At 35.2% G+C, this 21,819-nt stretch overlaps 1 protein-coding gene across 2 annotated transcripts in view; it reads right to left on the reverse strand.

Annotated features, from left to right (window-relative positions):
* The window catches only part of MYB (MYB proto-oncogene, transcription factor), a 35,741-nt gene continuing 13,922 nt past the window's right edge, over positions 1-21,819 (reverse strand). Inside the window, exons 9-16 of one of the 2 annotated variants that reach the window (XM_036767949.1) lie at positions 21,424-21,678; positions 20,008-20,370; positions 18,590-18,732; positions 16,694-16,808; positions 16,360-16,485; positions 15,026-15,136; positions 13,700-13,801; positions 1-292 (exon numbers count right to left, since the gene is read on the reverse strand). In XM_036767949.1, the coding sequence (XP_036623844.1) occupies positions 176-292; positions 13,700-13,801; positions 15,026-15,136; positions 16,360-16,485; positions 16,694-16,808; positions 18,590-18,732; positions 20,008-20,370; positions 21,424-21,678 (1,332 nt within the window). In that variant the 3' untranslated portion in view covers positions 1-175. The remainder of the gene's footprint in view (positions 293-13,699; positions 13,802-15,025; positions 15,137-16,359; positions 16,486-16,693; positions 16,809-18,589; positions 18,733-20,007; positions 20,371-21,423; positions 21,679-21,819) is intronic. The other variant, XM_036767950.1, reaches the window with a different exon arrangement.

Here is a 21,819-nt window from a genome sequence, read left to right on the forward strand (position 1 = left end):
ATCCAACAAGAATATATGCTCAGTGACTAAAGATGCACTTGGTGCTGCTCCCAACTGTTGTACCACAACAAAAATAGGTCCTTCTCCCATTCATGAAGAGTTTCATGTAGAGTAATGGTAAATCCCAAGTCATTCTGAAGTGTTCTGAAAACCATAATGCTTGTCTGAAAGAGTCTCACATGACCAGTGTCCTGGTGGAGAATGCATTTATATACTTCCGTCCCTGATCAGAGGCCATCATTTGATCTTCTGTCTTCCCACAGGACACAGATTCCCAGGCGTTACTAAGATGCTGCATGAAAAAGAAGATCACAAAGTTTTATCTTTCCTCTCTTCAGGGTCATCAATCAAGAATTTTAAAGGAAAAATAGATTACTTATGGTTTAGTATGCATTATTTAGATACTTCGTCATTATGGTTACTTCTCTATAACAAAAAGTACACCTCAGGATTCTTAACCATTTTAAATATCAGAGAAATATAAAGACTGTGATATATATTATACACACACATATGTATACATATGCATAATGTTGTGACCCTATTTAGGGTTTTCTGGGCAAAGATACTGGAGTGGTTTGCCATTTCCTTCTCTAGCTCATTTGACATATGAGGAAACTAAGGTAAACAGGGTTAAATGACCTGCCCAAGGTCATGCAGTAAGTGTCTAAGCCAAGATTTGAACTCAAGAAGATGAGTCTTCCCAACTCTAAGCCTGAAGCTCTATCCACTGTGCCACCTAGCTGCCCAGATATGTGCATATACATTAAAAATACGTGTGTGTGAGTAGATATATATGTATATTATCTACACACACACACACATATATACACATACATATATATTTATGTATGTGTATATATAGAGAGAATATGTATATACAAGCATGCATACACACACACACACACCCAGACAAATTCTTTATGGAGGGGGCAGAGAATTACACACACATGTATAGTATGTGTGTGTGTGTGTGTGGGTGTGTGTGTGTGTATGTATATATAGATAGATATATATCTATACCTTAATATATAACACAAATAGGGCAAGAGTTTTTAAGAAAGGACAGAACACTAGTGATAGGAATATCTAAGAAAAACTTCCTGGAGGTAGAGCTTGAATTGGGCAGCCACAGGGAAGGGGTTGGGGAAGGGCGTTCTACAGAAGTATGAGCATAGGCAGAGATGCGGGAATGAGCATGGCAACAGGTTTGGTTCAGACTAGAGCAAAAAGTTAATGTTGTGGAGTAGTAGCAGATGGAATATCATCGTTGGGATGGGACATGTAAAAGAAGTGGGACCAGGCACAAGAATTTAGACTAAATACAATTAGAAATGGGGAACCATAACATAATGGTAGCAAAACTTGAGGAAGATTAATCTGGCAATAATATTTCCTAATCAGGCTGCTGAAATTTGGGCTGGAAGGTGACCAAAGTTTGGCAGCTTTGAGCTTCTGACTTTTTGCAAGGTTCAATGAATATAAAAAAAAATTAATCAGGCTCCATAGTCTCATCTCAAGTGTAAATAACATGGTTTGAAATAGGTATGTTTTATTCTGGAACCACAGAGTCAAATAAATAATTTGCAATGCTAAAGCAGGGCAGATCATCTTGATATTTTCTGGAACATCGTGTATCTTAAAAAGGCTAAGGATGATGGAGTTCTGTGCTGAATCCAGTGCCAAGTCATATTTGTTGTTCTCCTAAAGAAATTTCCAGGATAGTTATAACTTTCTTTGGCTCAGCACAAGCTTCATTTTTCCCTCCTTATCTGCTTAGTTGAAAGAGGGCAGGGGGCACACACACAGAGAGAGATAGAAAGAGAGAGACAGAGAGAGAGAGACGAGAGAGAGAGAGACAGAGAGAGACAGAGAGACAGAGACAGAGAGACAGAGAGAGAGAGACAGAGAGAGAGAGAGAGAGAGAGAGAGAGAGAGAGACAGAGAGACAGAGAGAGACAGAGAGAGAGACAGAGAGACAGAGAGAGAGACAGAGAGAGAAAGCACTCCTATTGCTACAATACTTTGGAATCTTCTGAATTTTTTTTAAAAGAACTTCCAGTGAGCAGAACCAGGAGAGGATTGTAAACAGTAATAGCAATACCGTGTGATAATCAACTGTGAATGACTTAGCTATTCTCAGCAATACAATGATCCAAGACAGTTCTAAAGTACTCATGATGAAAAATGTTATCCGCATCCTGAAAATGAACTGATGGAATCTGAATGCAGATAGAAGCATACTATTTTTCAATTTGGGGGTGTTTTTTTTCCTTTTGGTCTGTTTCTTCTTTCACAGCATGACTAATATAGAAATACATTTTACATGATTGCACATATATAACTTATATCAAATTGCTTACTATCTTAAGGAGGTGAGGGGAAGGAGAGCAGGAGGGAGAAAATTTGGAACTCATATTTTAAAAAGAATGTTAAAAATTGCCTTTGAAATTGGGAAAAGAAAATATTATTATTCAACTTCCTCCTTTTCTAGGTAAGAAAACTAAGGCCTTGAGAGGTAATGGGATCTACGTTGTGCTATACGAATAAATAACCTTGTCAGATTTTTTTTTTCCTGAATGGGGAAGGGGAAAGGAATAACATTTAAATAGTGCCTACTATGTGCCAGGAGCTATGCTAAGTGCTTTACAAATGTTATCTCATTCGGTCTTCACAACAACCTTATAAGACAGGTACTGTTATTTTCCTATTTTACAAATGAGGAAACAGGCAAATAGAGGTTAAGTGACTTGCCAAGGGTCAAATAGCTAGTAAATGTTTGAGGCTGGATTTGAACTCAGGTCTTCCTGACTCTAGACCAAGATCTATCACTCAACCACTCAATCAAACATTTATTTAGCACCTACTATGTGAGAAGCACTGTGCTCAGTGCTACCCAATGCACCATTTAGTTCCTTGAATAGCAATATAGCTAAGGAAACTACTCCATAAAGCTGGGTTTTCCTCTCCTCCTAGATCTTAAATTTCTTCTGATTAGAAATTATTTCATTCATTGTATTGGTTTCCCCAGCCCTTAGAAAAGTGTCTGGCATATAGTAAACATTTAATAAATATTTTTTTCCATATAGGAGATTTTCATTCTAATGTTGGGGACAACTAAGACATATATAAATATAGAGAGAATAAATATAAAGAGAATAATACAAAGTAATTAAATACAAGGTAGTTTGAAAGGGAGGGCATTAGCAGTTGAGTGCTACATGAGCTCATATAGAAAAGAAGTATCAAATATTCAAAGGCCCTATGAGATACACAACACTCCTGAGAGCTACCTAAACCAAATTAAAATTCAAATGGGAAATATTTGACAAAAGAAATAAAATACAATAAAACAAAAATAACATTACATTTGAAAATTAAGTCAATATGCTCCCTACAGGGATCCTTATGTGTAGATTAGTGGTCCCAGTTTTTTTTTGAGTTTGACATCACTGATCTACAAGGTAACACTTAATAAATATTGATGGATCGATCAACTTCAAGGAAAATTTCTCAAGTCAAATCAACAAGAATTTATTAAGTGATTATTATATACCAAGCACTGTGCTAAGGTTGAGGATACAAAGAAAGGCAAAAAACAAACAAACAAACAAAAAACCCCAAATGCTCCCTGCCCTCAAGGAACTCACAGTCTAACTGTTCTAAAAACAATATCTTTGGACTAACTCATTCTGGCCTTCACTTTCTCTCTTGATGAAGAGAAAGTAATAATGGTGTAGAAAATAACACTGTCTAGAGTACTGTAGTTCATCAGACCTCTTCAGGAGGACCACAGAATCAAAATGACAGAACTTCAGAGGTAGAAGGGACTTCAAAAGCTATATCTTCCAACTACTTCACAAGAGGAATTCCTTACCACCATATACCAAACAAGCAGGCATCCAATCTCAGAAAGAAGACCTCCAATGAGACAGAATTCATTGTAGTGTATCAAGTAATAGTATGAGCCTCCCAGGGCTCATAGGTTCTGCCCTCTGAGTTCAAATCCCTCTTTAAATATATTAACATAGCTATTGTGCATCGTGTGAATCTTTTCTTGACTAAACATCACTCATTTCTTCAAGGGATCCTAATTTAGCATTGGATCAAAGCCCTTCACCATCCACATTGCCTTCCTCTGGGTGGTCTCCAGTTTAGCAATGTTTTTTCTCACCTCTGGCACTTAGAACTGAACACAATACTCCAAAACCAGGGCAGAATAGTGACTGTCACCTTCTTGTTCCTGAAAGGTATGGCTCTCTTCATGTGGCCTAAGAGACAATTTGTTTATTTGGCTGCAATACCACCCTGCTAAATCATATGGAATTTACTACCCACTAAAATCCCCAGATCTATTTCAGAGAAACTTCCATCTAACCAAACCTCCCCCATCTTGTACTCATAAAGCTGGTTCTCTGAACCTAATTAAGTACAATTCTAATAACAATGCAGTTCTCAGAATTATTAGCATCACTAATGTTTACATGAAACTATATTTAATATTAAAATACTATTTCTACCCCACATATCTCTCAATGCCACTCGTGCCTAAATAGCCATCATTCAAAAATATTTAATGATTCCTTCAGGACAATAACTTCCCCCCCAAGAACATGTTTGAGGAACCAAATATGAACACAAACATATGTGTACATATACATCATATATATGTTTGTATAGGTCTTTTACTACCCAACAATCAGTTTATTCCAGACTGAATATAATTCTAATTCTCTTAAGTATCAGAGCTTCCAACAAAAGGCAGTGTCCTATAAGCTCTGAAACTAAGAAAGCACATGAGGTCAATTTAAAAAAAGGTCTACTTCAGTCTTAGGATAATTCAATAAATCTCCCCTATCTAGGCATAACATACATTGGCATAGCACACAATAACAGAAACCATGCTGTGAAGGAACAAAGGTAAAGAGGATGTGAGGGAGAGTTGTTCTTTTTTTTTGGGGGGGGGGGTAGAATACCATGTAGTTTGTCTTGACAAGATGGCAACATTGAGTGATGAAGATAATGTGAGCAACAGACACATAAATATATTGCCTTGCCAAATAATAAAAGGAACTAATGGAAGAGCAGAAGGTTAAATATCTAGCTACAGAAAAAGAAATTCGTATTCCAACAACTGAAATGGCACTGTGGAAGATGCCGTCTTGTTTTCCTCTTTCAGATCTCATTTTTAACCTGAAGCCCTAGGGGCCCAATATTGCATTTCAAGAAGTCAGTGGGAGTTCTGACAGACTAAAGATGCTTGTAGGCAGGGAGTCTTTGTGTGTAAAAGGATATTTTTCAATACTACCCCATACATGTTTATGTACTCTCATTATTCCTTTTTTGTTGATAAATTTTCATTTCACTTACACTAGTTATTCATAAGAATTCTGGACATGAATACCACTCTAATTACTGACCCACAGTGCAATTTCCAGGTTGTCACTCTCCTTAGTTCATTTTTATATTAATAATCTGACTAGCATATTCTTCATCTGGCAGCCAAATCGTCTCACTCATCCTATAACATGTCTTTAGCTGCCCCTAGGCAGGAGAGAAATGTAAACAATCTGTCAAAGCTTTAAATGGGATATCCTGGTAAAGTACATTAAATAAATACTTGGACCCCATGTAGAAGCCAGAACAGTAAGAGAGGAGAAGACTATGTCCAAAGGTGGTTTTCTGCCAGAACTAGTTTTTTCTTCACATTCTCATCCAGAATATGAATTGTTTTTATTGTCCTATATTTATACTGTTGTTGCTTTATTGTTGTTATATCTACACAGCTGTCCCACACAATGACAGCTGAGAATTTGGATTAGCAATAGCCTAAGCAATCACATCCTCCATATCTGGAAGTCCTACTGGATTGTGATGATTATAAAGAAATGATATGTACATAGACATGAATATGTATAGGCCAGGTAGGGACAAGATCGATGCTTTCACTGGTATAGGAAACTTCTTAAGCAAGGAAACTCACTCTTATCGATGTTGGTTGGCACTTTCTTTGTGACTTCTAGCCTTTGAGAGTTGCCTAGAGAGCCCTGAGTGGTTAAGAACGTTTCCCACAGTCATAGTCAGTCTGTGTCAGAAGTGGGACTTGGTCCTGGATCTTTCTGGATTCATGGACAGCTTGCCATCTATTCCGCCATGTTATCACTAATGCATATGTACATATTAAAGCTAATCAATTTTGCCATTTTCTGAAAACCCAAACTACTTTTAAGTAATACTAATGTTAACCAAAAAGTAAAAAAGTAGTGGATGGAAGAATAGTTATGTCAGAAGAAAGAAGCAGCAATGTGGATTAACTACTTGTTCTACTCAATTCATCTAAAAATAATATCTTTGAAACTTAAGAATTGGAATATCAGAGTTATTTCCAAAAGGTATATAGGTTATTAATGAATAGGTGATGCTAAAGAAATCCTAATCATGTGAAAAAATATCTTCTCCACAAGTTAGCTAAGTAGTTCTCTAATTATTCCCATGTATATATAATACATTCCCCTTAACTGCCCCACATACTCCATTGACGCTCCCTCCCTCCATTGCCAAACCTAGAGCAGCCAACTGTTGTGCTGCTCGTGAAAAAAAGGCATTAAAGTTTTTGATTGTTGGTTTGTGGAGTGTTTTTTTTGAGGGGGAATAGTGGTACGAGGAGGTGCAGATGAGTCCATAAATTCATTTCCTTTTGATCCAATCCTATTTTAATAATCACTGGTTAAGCTAAATCCTTCCTGGATGGAGTGCCTTTGATGCCTTCTGAAAGCAACAGCTTCTATTCTTTTAGTTCTAAAAATGTGATCATAACCTAGACTGCCACACCTTTCTGATCTCTTGATCATCATTATTCAGAAAGATAGCAAGTTCCTTCACCAGTCACTTTATTGGTTACAGCTTAATAAACAAAAATGAATACAAGGTGTAAGTTGCTCTAAATCAATTTTATCTTGCCAGGTCTGGGGAATAATCAGTCCCAGAATGTTTATTTGACCCAGGTGTCATTAAATAAGAACCAAGTCATCATGTCTGGTTAAGATTGCCTGGAGCAGGGTGTCCTGACTGAGCTCCAACCCCTTTCCTTCCTTAATTAGTCATTCTTAATTAAACTCAAAAGGTACAGTGTGCTCGCTTAATATAGAACATATATTGGCATAGGTCAGTGAAATATTAATAATGTCAAAGTGAATTTTTTGTCAAGTGAAGTGGGAATGGGTGCCCAATACTGCGAACCTCTTGGAAGCAGAGAAAAGGAAAATTAAAAGCATCTGAACGAAGGATGTCAAAATGTCTCAGGTAGACCATCTTTATATAACACAACAGTGGGAAGATGGAAAACTCAACCAATATGATGTCAAATGGGCTTAATTGATTTTATCCACTTAGTTGACTAAGTCAATCATATTTTAGCATCTTTTGGGGCTCTTCTGTAAGGATAATTATATGTACTGCAGGAAAGGAACATCATAACACTAAATAGGGGGGAAGAATGCATGATGGGAACTCTGAAAAAGTAAAATGAGGGGGTCAGACCAGATAATATCTGAGGTCTCTTCCAGATCTAAATCTCTTGACATTATAAAAGCTACTGAGTCACTGGTGAAGCTCCAAAGTTGGGGAAAGAACGCTGGACTTACTGATTCCCTGCTTTGCTACTTACTACTCTTGTGAGTTTAGGCAAGACGTTTTATCCAGGTCTCAGTTTCCTTGACTGTAAAATGAAGGGTTGGACCAAATAACTTCTAAGGTCCATTTGAGCTCTAAATCTATGACCTTTTGTTTCTTGTGTTCTAGGAAGCAAACAATCTCTCAGCCCTATTTACTTATGAACATTTCTATGGTATGCTACCAAGAATGCTGCACTAGTTCTCACTATACTGTTATGCAATGTTTAGATGGTTATTAAATCATTTAAAAAAGTATAGACTGTCAGAAACACAAGTAATATAAATACACAAAGATGAATGGCTCAGAATATATTAAAAATTAGGAAAATGTAAAGCAGAGTTGTTGCTGCTATCAGTAGTACTCTAAAATTCTTGGGTGAAATATTTATATAAAAATAGCTGGGAAATTTGCTTAAATTAAACTTGCTGTTTAAAAAAAAATAAGATTGTGACAAACCAACAAGTCAGGAAATTCAAATTTAAGGCTGTCATTCTGTGGTTACAAAAAAAAGAGGAAAGTAAGTGAGTTAAATGTAAATGAATACATCTTTCAAACTAAGGTTTTAAATAGGAAGTAAAAGAAAATTATAAAGTAAGAGAAAAATAGAGTTCAGAAGGTTTGTAACTTAAGTATGGTTCAATTCCATAGTTTTTATTTAACCCAGAAATTTTTATTAACACAATTTATTTTTATAATATATTAATGTTAATATAATAAATTATAATATATCAATATATTATTTATAAATTCTAAATGATATATCTGCCTAACCAGAAATATTTTTCTCTGTGAAGGGAAAACATTGAAAAACATTCAGTTCTATTCTCCTGTTTAACTAAGGATGGCATTAGTTCAATGTCCTCCTCACTGGAAAAGAGATGAGTTACTCTGAGAATCCCAGATGCCCTCTCACAGGAACTTTGCACAGAGGAAGGAAAGTACAGAAACGAAGGCATCAGATTACAGGAATGTCTAGACTTTTTCTTATGTGAAGCAAAGTCATGGTATAATTTAGGATCATGGGATTTAGAAATGTAAGAAGAATGGAAGCTAATATTTATCTAGTGTTTTAAAGTCTACACAGTGCTTTACATATATTCTCTCATTTGACCCTCACAACAATCCAGAGATGTGGGTTCTATCATATTCCCCATTTTTCAGATTAGGAAACTAAGTCTGAGAGATGGTAAGTGACTTGCCCGTGGCTACAAACATGGCAATTATCTGAGATAGAATTTGAACTCAGGTCTTCCTGATTCCAAATGTAACTTTCTACCCACTACAGCAAGCTGATAATCTAGTTCAACACCTCAATTGTCTAGATAAGGAAACTGAGACCCAGGAAAGTTAAGTGACTTGCCTGAGTTTAAACAATTAGCTAAATGACAGACCTGAGATTCAAACCCACATTTCTCTGACTCTGAATCCACTGCTTTTCCCATTGCACCATATAGAATTTTAGCAGTTTTTCTATGGTGGCTCTGTCCCAACCATACCCTCTTTCTACCTCCACATTCAAGATATTCTGATGTGATCTGATGACAGTGTACTCCCTTTTTCAATTCAAATACAGAAGGGACCCCATGGTTGAATGCATAATTTGTAGCGTGATGCATGCATCTCATACATCTGAAGATGAAAAACTCAAGTCTAAGAAATTTCCCATAATATTTTTATTATAAAAGTACCCAGGTTAGCTTTCACAGTTTGAGATTATAGCAAGCAATTTTTAAAAGCCCAATCTTAATTTATGCATTAATCATTTGAAAAAAGCTATTCTTTTAAGCAGAATCATTAATGATTTAAGATGGTTGGGGAGAGTTTCATCAAAATCAATTATTTCTTACAGATTTAATTTTTAAAGGAGAAAAATCAATGAATTCTATGGATGTGTGTGTACATGTATATGCCAAAGTTACCACATATACAGGCATCTAAAATAAATACATACTATATATATATATATATATATATATATATATATATACACACACACATACATATATATGTATATACATATACATATATACATACATATATATATAGGTGTACATACACACACACATACACACACACACATACACACACTACAATGCAATCCTTTGGCTCACTATTTCAGTCTTTAAAAGGATATTTTTGCCTTGTTTTTAAATGGCAACTTTACCTAAAAGGTTGATATGTGGCTAACCCAGGCAAAGTTGGGACAGACACTATATAATCATAGTCAAAACAGATGTCTTCAATATTATTTATGATAACTTCAACTGTTTTACTCATGAAAGTATTTGCTTTATTTGTATTATTTATACTATGCAACTTATATGCGTAAAACTTGACAAAAATATGTATAACAGTAGAGTTTTTTGGGCATTTAGTGTAATTTTTGGAGGTATGATATAAGTTTGAAAATTAACTGTAATGTCATAGTAGTGACTCATATCTTAATTAAATTTAATTCAGAGAGCATTTGTTGGTTTTAAGAAATTATAAGGTTTCTTTTCAAGAAACCTCAAAATATCTTTGGGAATTATATTTAGTTCGGTCCAATGAAAGTTCTTAGTCAATCAGTCAACCAGCATTTATTAAGCACCTAGTATATGCACAGTGCTATGCCCTGGTCTATGTAATAACACTTTGAAACCATACTGACATTTTTTATTTTAAATACAAATGTCTTACATGTTGTATTGTTATATGCAAGACACACTCTTAAGTTAAATAGACAGATTCTGTTCTCTTCACAACAAAATGCTGTTATTATAAGTGAATATGACAAAGATATACTTGTAAAGTTTAGGATTAAATGAATAGATTCTAACTGCCAATTGGGATTTTTTGCAACTGATTTATGTTTAAAGAAAAATGTTGTACTAAGTTATTACAAGTAGGTTTATATAGACTTGGGAGACTTCTAAAATTAAATGTTATCGGAGAATTTACTTGAAGCAATTTCAAATGTTTAACATACATGAATTTGGGATTGATTTAGCAATCACATTTCTGGATTAGGGCAATATGCAAAAGGTGAAGGAAAGATTTGATAGATATCCAGTTTAATCAGCATAGATATTAGATTATATAATTCAGGCCAGATAAAATGAGACAACTCAAGCCTTAAAATGTATTTACTTTAGTTTTGTTTTTCATTAGGCAGGATTTGAATTACCCAGTTGGATGATCTACGTTGATTAAATAAACTGGTACATCATGAAACCTTTTTCACACTGAACTTTGTATACATAATCTAACTGACCCTAGTTTACTAACTCCAATCCTAGGTGTAATGTTTTAGATGTGAATCATCAATGGATTTGATCAACTAAAATAATGATTTAAAATAATTGGGATTTCTATTAGTAAAATTTAAGAATATATTGAAAGAATTTCTGTATCATGAAAAGCCTATCATCATTTTTAACATAAAGCTAAATGTAATCTACGAATGCTTTGCTGCTTTTCTGTAAATATTGAAAATCTGGTCAAATTTTATACAGTAATCTTTAAAAGTAATAGCTCACATAAGAAATGAGGAACATGATGGTTTCAGAAAAACCTGGGAAGTCTTACATGAACTGATGCAAAGTGAAGTAAGAAGAACCAGGAGAACACTGTACACAGTATTAGCAATATTGTAATCATGATCAACTGGGAAAGACTTAGCTACTCTGATCAAGGCAATAATCTAAGACCCATAATGAAAAACACTGTCCATCTCCAGAGAGAGAATTGATGGAGTCTGAATGCAGATAAAAGCATACATTTTTCACTTTATATTTCTTATTTTTTTAAAATGTGTTTTCTTTTGCAACATGGCTAATATGGAAATACACTTTGCATGACTTCACATGTATAATCAATATCATTTGCTTGCCTTTTCAAGCGGTAGGAAAGGGGCAGAAGGGAGGAAGAGAATTTGGAACTCAAAATTTTAAAAAATGACTTAAATTTTTTAAAAATGTAAATGTAAAATACTTAATGAAATAAATAAAAATACTTTTTAAAAAGTAATATCTCAATTTTCTGTGATAATTGAAGGAAACAATGACGATGATAAGGCCCACCTATCCCTCCCTCCCCCCCACATGGGTAACCTAAGAGCTATTTATACTTGAATTTGGATGTATTCCAGAGTCCTCGGCTTATAAATTGTTTGTATATAAAAAATTCATTGACCTTGCAATTCCTATTTCCCATAGAAATAGGAATAGCCTGAAAGGGCCAGGATTTCCCAATGCATCCTGGGCCATCTCCAGTCTTCCCGGTGAATATCAGGGCACTGGACCCAGATGGCTCTGGAGGAGAAAGTGAGGCTGGTGACCTTGCACAGCCCTTCCCCCCTCAAATCAAAGTCAATTGTAAGTCACATCATCATTTCCCTGATGTCATGGTCCTCTTCGAGAATGAAGGACAAACACACAGAAACAATGATATAAATGTTGCTCAGGTTCCCAAACTAGCTCATGAAAGTCTATTTAACCTATAAAGTGGATAGACTACAATAGTATTAGCCTATGTTCTATATCCTGGGAACAGAGAGCCATGCGACTTAGGATGGAAAGTGGAAAAAAGGGAAGTTTTTCCTCTTCCTTTCCTGTATGAATGGACAATCTGTGGCAAAATTATGAAACAGGAAAAGCTTATCATTGGCATCCTTCAAGTTCCTAATGACCCTTTCTGCAAGCTAATGGGAGCCTAGAACTTTCATTCTGTTCTAAGTCTCAAATGTTATTCAGAGCTGTCCTACTCCTGTCCCCAAACATATTCCACGCTCTAAAGTTTGCTAGCTCTGCCTTTGATCAAAACTCTCACTCTCTTAGTGCAGCTAAATTTTTGTTAGGTGTCAGGAGAAAAGCAAACTGACACAACTAATTTATACTAATGTAAGAATGACTGATAGCCCCTTAATTCACCCAAGACAGTTCACATTTTTAAAAGAGTATTATTTTTAATAATCTATATGAATTTCTAATTGGTGTAATTTCAATCAGTACTGTCTATAATGAAAAATAGGCAATGAAGCTAAGATATTTTGGAGTTGGCAGATGGGAAAAGATTGTGAAGAGGGCCAGAAAATAGTTTGCCAGTTCTGGTTGAGCCTTTGGAAGATGTTTTCCCTTTTGCACATTCTACCACCAAACAAGAGATTTCAAATAGAGTTTGAAATCATCCAACTGGAAAATAATTGCAATACACCTATATTAGCTCCCCTAAACCTTCTTAGTTTTTCATAGTTTCTGCCCTTTCTCTATTTCCAAACCCACAGTCTTTAAAAGTACTATTTTTTTAAACAAGTCCCAGGGCAACAGAAGTTCTGGCACTGTGTGGGTAAGGTCAGAGTCATTTATTTGTATAGGTTTTTTTTTTTAAAACAACTCAGACTATCTGTACTTTTTGGTAAGTCTGCTTTCCTAATCATTTCTTTCTTAGACTATTAGAGTAATTTGCATTGGAGGAGAGAGCAGAATCAGAGTATGCAGACTTACAGGGAAAAGCCTATCTAGCATTAAAAGCTGCCAACAACACCTGCCATACAGATCATCACTGGGAATTGGCTCTTTTTTTTTCCCTTGGGAGTCAGAGATATTAAAATTATTTTCTGTTTGGTTAATTTCAAACTCTATTTGAAATCTGAATGTTACAGTGTCTGAACTCTGTATAAAATAGAGCAAGCTTTGAAAGAACTGTCAAAAAGGAAGCTATACAGGCCAACTCATTTCTATAACATGTCAAAAACTTAGGAAGCAGATATTGATAACAAAATATAACACATGATCTTATTCTCAGGTCAACACTGCAGTCATGCCAATTCCTTCTCCTACTGGGACTCACTTGGGTGGCTATGAGTTCTCCACGGTTATTCAGCCTTATCTTATAGAAATATCAATGAGGCTTGGGTTTTGTTTTCTTTTGTTTTTTTTCCAAACCAGGATATTTTTTCACTATGTCTAAAACAAGGCAAAAAATACCAGACAGCAAGTTTTTCAGTGAAAATATAAAAAGACGCTAATGCTAAAATAAAAGTTACCTGCAAAGGGCTAGCCAAGGATTTATTTCTAGGTACTGTAAACGTCTTGAGGACATCATCTTCTGACACTGGCATCATTAAAACAGAACTTGTAAGAAGATTCTAAAAAGAACAAGAAAAATTGGATGTTTTCAAGATAAGATAATATGCAATGAAATTAGAATGTGAAACAAGATTATAGCATTTTTAGAGGACCCCGCTATGAATTCCACTGGAAAAGGCCTATGTCTGCAACAAATTCTCTTCCTAATGAGCTAAATGGAGATCTGAACTAGCTGACATACCTATAATGTCCTTTTCAGTTCTAAATCCTCTCACATTATGATTTACAAATATAGAAAAAAATTCAGTGTTACAGTTTCAATAGAATTTTTTAATAAAGAATTTCTAAGCTATGAAAAATGGCACATTTGTTTCTTGTCATATAATTCTTACCAGTGGTGTGCTGGAGCCAGCTTATTCTGGCTCATGAGAGCTGATTGTTAAATTTTCATTGTGAACCTTTATACCTCCAAAATTAGCAAATGCTACAAATCAGGGTTTAACTTATTGTTTTGTTGACTGTTTAAACTTAGGAAGGTGATAAAGAAAAGGTTAAAAAATGTAGATTTAACTTAAAAGTGTGTTGTGTATACAGTCTCCCCTCCCCCACCCAAACAGTTGTTAAACATTTATCCACACATCCCTGGATATACCATATCCAGTACTAAATGATAATAGGATCTGATTTCTCTCTCTGTGTGTAATTTTATGCACTTGTCACTTCGGGGAGGGAAGAGAACCCTCTCTACAAATTATACTTTTGTTGAAGCTAGGAGAAGACGAATACCAAATTTAAATAACTGTAGCAACCAAATCAATCAACAAATATTTCAATTGTGTACCTATTCAGTGCAAGGTACACCATAAGATCAAAGAAAAGAAATGTCAATGAAAAGAAAACATGAGAACTTTAGGTAAAAATTATTGATCCTAATCTGTATTTCTTATTATTTTTATTTCCTGGAAGTAAATAAAAACTGAAGAACCAAAAAAGGAACCACAGTGACTATTAAAACATAACAAAACAATAGAAAATGAAAAATTCTGAATTTGAACAGGATTAGTTTCTGTTACATAAACATAATGTCAGCCTCAGATGTAGCAGGAATAACAGGAATGAAAACCATGAACTATCCAAAAACAACTGTCTAAGAGAGGGTACACAAGGAAGGGCAAGTTCGGAAATGAAGTGCATTTTAGTAGGGATACAGCTAGACTGCTGTCACTAGTCTTAAGCTCACCAATGGAAAAAAGAAAAATTAATATTTATCTGTATATACATACTGGCACATCTTCCATAGGAGACGCCTGTGTGAATAGCTGAGTGTTTAAATTCTCCCCTTCCCAATGATTGGAGCAGAAGAAGTTTCCTGCTTTAGTAGTCGGGGATTCCGCCTAGGAGTTAAAAAAAAAAAAAGGAAGCATTTCTTAACTGATTTCTGATCAAAATTTCAAATTCTTCCCTCACCATTGGCACGAGCCCAAGCATGTATGCCCATAAGTTCTAACTCTTCTCTTCAGAAACATTCTCTTTGCCACCCCAAATGTCTTGGCACTTGAAAGGTCAGGCTTATTAGCATTTGTCTTTTTGTGTTTAACATATGGAAAGTGCTAATATTTTTGTCTTTTTATCTAAATCTCAACTTTCTGAATTTCTGGATATCCTTGGCAGCTGGGAATAAAAGAAGGAAAATCCTTTAGGACAGAATTAGAAGGCAGAGGAAATGTTTAGCATAGCTAATTTGGCTTCTCTTCCTTTCCCTTTTTCTTTCTGTGTGTCCATTAAAATCCTATTCTGCTGCCTGGCTGTAGTGCAGGAACAACCTCAGGCTTTAAAAATATACCACCAGAGCATAAGCTCCTACAAAACAAGAAGGGCTCTGAGTACTAGCTGAGTGACAGACTGTGTCTGTTGTCTAAGAATCAGTAGAATAAAAGTCAGAGAGGCTTGTCGTCAGAGTTTTGGCCACTGTGGTGAGTGGTAAATTGTTCTGAACATGGAATAAGAAGAAAGAGGAAGAGAAGGAGAAGGAAAAAGAAGAAGAAGCATTCACATAATGCTTCAAGATTTACAAAGTGCTTTACAAATATTTCATTCTGACAACAACCCTGTGAGGTAGGTGCTATTATTATCACTCCCATTTTGCAAATGAGGAAACTGAGGCAGAGAGAAGTCAAGTGACTTGTCCAGCATCACACTGTTAATAAGTGTCTGAGGCTGGATTTGAACTCAGGTCTTCCTGTCTCCAGGCCCCACCGTTCTACTCACTGAATGACCTAACTGGAAACTCGTGAAGACTCTACCAAGCTATGAAGAGAGTTGTAATTTATATCAGTGGAGGTAATACTCATGCCAACAGAATTATGCATCCTTTATGGCCTGATGTATGTCTTCTGACAAAGTTATTTATCATGTGGCAGTAGGAAAATTGAGGAGATGTCTGAGGAATAAAGTATGAAATCAGCATGAGCCATCAGCAGTTTAGAAAGACCTGAGATCCCCTGCATAGCCTAATATGATAGTAAAACTAAGCATTTCTCTAAGAGAAAGAGACCAGAGAGGAAACTCGAGATTATGATGTTGCAGGTTGGCTCTCTCCAGAGATTTTTCTGCTCACCTCTTGCTTAATCTTCTTTAATAAAGGTGGACCATTTTCATGAAAACCTGATACAATTCCTGATTCATCAGATTCCTGTTTGATCACATCTTGTAGATCCTCCACAAGATGAGACGGTGTCTGAGGCTGAAAAGCAGAATGATGTCAGAACACAAGTTCAGTTTCTTTTTTCTTAATATTTAATTTATTTATTTTCAGTTTTCAACATTCATTTCCATAAGTTTTAAATTTTCTCCCCTTCCTTCCCCCCTTTCTCCCCAAGACTGCTTGCTATCCAATAAGTTCAGTTTCTAAGGATGAATCCACTTCACAAGAGGTAACTTCCCACACTTACTAGCATCTTCAAAGGACCATATTTTATTTCTTGTGCAGCGAGAGCATGTTTGAATGGAGTAGGAGTTCTTGGAGAGCTCTCTAATATTGACCTTTTGATAGCTGGAGTTCTGAAACTTTAAAAGGAAAAAGGCAATGCTTTAGTGTAATAGAACCCATATATTTATCATTAATATATCCCTTCGATTGATTAATTTTTCTCTTAATAAGTTTTGGCATCTATTTAGTGTGATCATTGAGAGGCAGTGCAGTACAAGAAAAGAGCACTGGCTCTAGAGTAAGTTGACCTGAGTTCAACCCTCACCTTTGATGTATACTACCAAGGTGATCTTGGGCAAGCCCCTTAAGCTCTCTGATCCTCAGTTTCCTTATGTGTAAAATGAAGAGACTGGAGTACATAGACTCTGGGAGTCCCTTCTAGCTCTAGGTTTCTTCTTTTATCTGCTATGGTTGGAGAAGGTATTCTGGCTAAAAAAAATTCCAAAGAGCTATCATATATGGATAACCAATATTCAAAGAATTAGAATACAATATAATATTCTTAATGATAAAACTATACAACGATACTTTTACCATTATGCTACAAATGGAGGATGATATTAATAGAGATTTAAAACAAGAACATTTTGCAGGTATACATTTTAGCAATCGGAGACTAATATCTTTTTAAATGAAGCTCCTCTTATTTTCATATAAACAATGATTACTAGTTGGGGGGGAAATGCAACACTTAGGAAAAAAGAGATCATGACATCCATATGGTAAAATTATTTTCATTTACAATTGAACGACTAAAAATCTGTAGTAATTCCACAGCACCTGGGCTATGCAAAAAGGGCTTACTATGTAAGCTAAGGTCACAAACAGAGTATATGTCTTCTTAAGAGGATGAACTTTTTTCAAGTGTTCTCCCTTATATATACAGTATAAAAGTTAGTGTGATGCTTAGACTTGAACATTTTACAAGTTTTTATCTCTTAATCTAAGCAGGATCTCTACCAGGAAATATTTTGCTAACTTATTTTAAGTGATAAGATGTACTTGGATTCAATCACTGCATTTTACTTGTTCTAAAATTCAGCCTGGCCTGAATCTCCCATTGTTACTGAGTTAGCAAGGTTTCTTGTATGTGAGTTGATGTTTTATCTACCTAATCATGAAAAACTCACACAAATGTGAAAAGAATAGTATGTATTCACACATGGTAAAAGAAGGGGGAAAAAGATTCTTAAATTTAAAACAGATAATCAGCCTCATACTAAGTGACAAGGAACAAAAGCCGAAGATCTTTTTATCCTTAACAAGGAAAGAAAGTCTTTGTTCCTAAAAGAAAAGCTGAAACTGATATGTAAAATAACCTCCACCAACACGGGGCAATCAAATCTTAGAATAAGTATCCAGGGGCAACCTAGTCCACTTCTAGTTAGTCATACAATTGTGATAATAATACCAATTGACTTTATACAGGGTATCTCAAAAATCTTAGCACATTTTAAAGTTTTGATAACTTTGATATTCCTTATAATGCTTTAAAAGAAGTTTGCATTTTTTTTGATCCCCCACAGCAATTTTATAATAGAAGAACTATAGGTATTGTTAACCTCATTTTACAAATGATAAAACTGGAGCTGAGACAAGTTAAGTGACTTATCTATGATCATATAGTTAGTAATTATCAGAAATAGGATTTAAAACAAAGGCTTTTCTGACCCCAAGAACTATACCACCTTTGCTCTCCTATGATTATGAACCTCTAAATCCTGGAAAGATGGTACTCAAGATGAAAACATATATGTTTTACCTGGGGATAACAGGGTCCAAGAAGTCCAGGGAATATGACCAAATCCTATCAAATAGTATAGAGGTGAAAAATAAATTTCATTATTGAAGGACTTACATATTATTTTCCTTTTGAGGTTTAACAGTTTGATCTCTGTGAAATGGTGTTGTAACAGTCAACTTATGACCATTGAGTGGGGTGGAAGTTAAAGTAGGCATATCCATATCCATATTTTCATGGTTATTTGAAGTGTTTAAGAACTGTAAATATGAAAGAAAAAAGAACCAAGACTAGATTAAAATACTGTCTTTTAAATTCAGCCAAATCAAAAGAAATCCCATTTTGGCAACTATTAAGTAGATTTTACTGACTTACAATATAAAATAATTACAATGATAATCATAACCATATGTTCCATGATTAGAAAGAATATTGTTTCAGATGAGCATACTCAAGATTCTGTGTATGTTCACCATGAATCAAATCAGGGTTTCTGGTGATAAAATTATGAATCCCAAAGAGACTATCCAAATAAGAACTACTTGCCACCTTATAGAGTAAGAGGCATTCTTTCTTTTAAATTAAGGTCAATTAAGCAAATTATTTTAGAATCTAGTTGTTTTTTTCTTTCATACTAACTAAATCTACTTCCATAGCTTCTTATACCATGTAACTATTATTATCAAATCATTTAAAATACATGGAAGATTCTGGAATGAAATTGATTGGGTTAATTCAAGATAGCTTTGTTTCAGAGGCACTTTTCTGTAGTTAAAGCTGTGTTTCAAAGAAGTTTAATAGATAAATTAAAATATGCCAAATTACTAATTTATTTGGATTGTTTTCCATTATTTACATTCATAGTGAATTTTAATATGCATGTTTTAGTCTTCCATGGCATATTTTCTTAAGTTTTAAAAATCACTAGAAAACCCCCCTAGTGAAACAAAGAAATTAATAAGGCAAAAACTGTGTTTACATAATGTTATGATTTATAGTACAAAATAGCTAATGTTCAGAAATGAGTTGAAGATTTAACTTTTTCCTTTCCTACATAGAGTGGCACCTTTGCTTTTTCTAGCTTTTAGTCACAACTTGAATATCTAAATATTATCTAAACACAGTTTGCTTCTCCCACCAGTCGTTTCCCACCCCCCACCCCCATCAGTGAATAATATTACAAGTGAACAAAGATGCAGAAAATGTTTGTTTTTTTTTAAAGGGGAGGGGTGTGAAAGATGGAAATGTTAAAATCTGGTGTTGGAGGAAATAAAAGCAAAGGCCATGCAAATAATAATCTTCCCCTTTCAAAACCACCAAGAATAAGAGGCAATTAAAATAAAATCATCAGTTAGTTTGCAGGTAGCCAAATCTTTGCACAGTTAACTGACACAGCAGTGGCTAGATTCAAACATGGAGTGAAATCAGTGAATGCAGCAGTAATTAGTCATTTGTTCTGAAGGATTAGTTTCTAAATTGTTAACACTCCTGAGACTGTTGAAAATTAGTAACATCTGTATAGCATTTTCATCTACCTGAGAGGGAGAGAAGGGTAGACCTTTGATAGGGGAACACTTGGGAGTGGAACTGCTGTCAGCAAATAGGAAGGAGCTATAGTCTCCAGTAGCTAGGGGGCTGGCATGCCCCCTTTTTTTCCGAAGGATGACGAGTGGAATTGTGCTGTGCCTTGCAGTAGTAGGTAAGGACTTGGGTGAGTCAAGTAAACCCTGACTCAACATGCATTTACTCAAGCTTGTGCTAATATGTCCTTCAGGTCTATGAATACTGCCCTCTCTTTGCTGAAGTTGTATGGCCTTGTTTGAGTGATGTTGACTAGGTGAAATATCTGCTTCTTCAAAGAATTCAAAATTGCTGAGGTCACACCATGATGAAGAATCCTGAAACAATGTGGGAGGGATGGAACTATGAGATAATGTATGTATGGTATGGGCTATCTTGTGAAATCACGGCACTAAAAAAAGAGATTCCACATACAAATTAAACACCCGACTACTTTGATTTGCACAGTTAACACCTGTCACAATTACTGAATTGTACTATATTAGGTAATCATATCATGCTCCATCCAGAACCTGTCATAGAATATTTTTGGCACGTAGTAAGTACCTACCAAGTATTTGTTAAATGAATGAATGAATGAGTGAATGAAAATCCTACTGATCCAAAACTTTTGAGTTTTCATCCTTGTACTACATTGTTATCAAAATTATTATGTGTAAGAGAAAACAAAGAGAGTACCTGCTCTAAGGAATGACGCATTTGGGCAAAATTCAGCCTTGTTGAGCAACTAACTGGAAAGTTTAAGAAAAGGAATGAAAACTATGAATGCAGGAATACCTCCTTGCTAAGAACTACATTTATACAAATCTGTCTCCTTAAACATAATGCCTTTGATCACCTAGAAGAACTGGTAAACAAAGATTGATGATTTGTAGAAATAACCCCCCTTAATTCTATCAGTGAATGGATTCATGGCTTCAAGAAACATTCTGCAGTCTCTTGATCTGGCTGGATAAAGCTCTTGATGTTTTAATCCCAGAGCAAAACAGGATCCTAAAGAAGCACACAGATGTGAAGAGAGTAACACAAAAAATGGACAAATTACTCCCACCCTCAAAACAGGAAAATTGCTTGTAATATTTAATACGATCATTTATTCAAAATATGGGTTATTAAAGATTAACTGTTTAAAAAACAAACTAAATTTTACTAAAATTTTACTCAATTTTTAAGTAGTCCAAGAAACCATTATACCCATGACCTTCAAAATAATAGATGGAATAGTATTAAACTGAAATCACTTTTAGTATTGCAGATGTCAGTAACAGTGTAACCATTGTAGAAAATGGAAATGATTGTAGTACAGATTTTCCAAACTCTATGGGAAAAAAACAAATAACATTTTACCTTGACTCATCAATTCTACTTACAGAATCTATAAACTGGAGTGTTTCTGCAAATTCTAAGAGGTTCTTAACATTATCCAGAATATTGCCTTGGTGAACGATCATGCACCTTGCTGGGGATGCACTCTCTTCAGGTAAACAACCATGGTCCACTGGTAAAGATGGAGTAGAGTGATGTTCTCCCAAACAGGAAACAGGTGCACTATCACCATGAGGTCTGGTATGGTCAGCAATTGTTGTACTATGCCAGCCTGAGTAGCTGGATGTGTGGTTCTGTGTCTAAGGAAAGAGAAGGGGAAAAAGAAAGAATGGGGAGGAAAAAAAAGGAAGAAGGAACTTAGCAAAGAAATTGCACAAGGTGTCAGATGCTGTTGGAGGAAAGATAAACGTAGTTGCATCATCTAAGACTTACGCCTATGA

Source organism: Trichosurus vulpecula, chromosome 7 (assembly GCF_011100635.1).
Source record: "Trichosurus vulpecula isolate mTriVul1 chromosome 7, mTriVul1.pri, whole genome shotgun sequence".
Lineage (NCBI taxonomy): Eukaryota > Metazoa > Chordata > Mammalia > Diprotodontia > Phalangeridae > Trichosurus > Trichosurus vulpecula.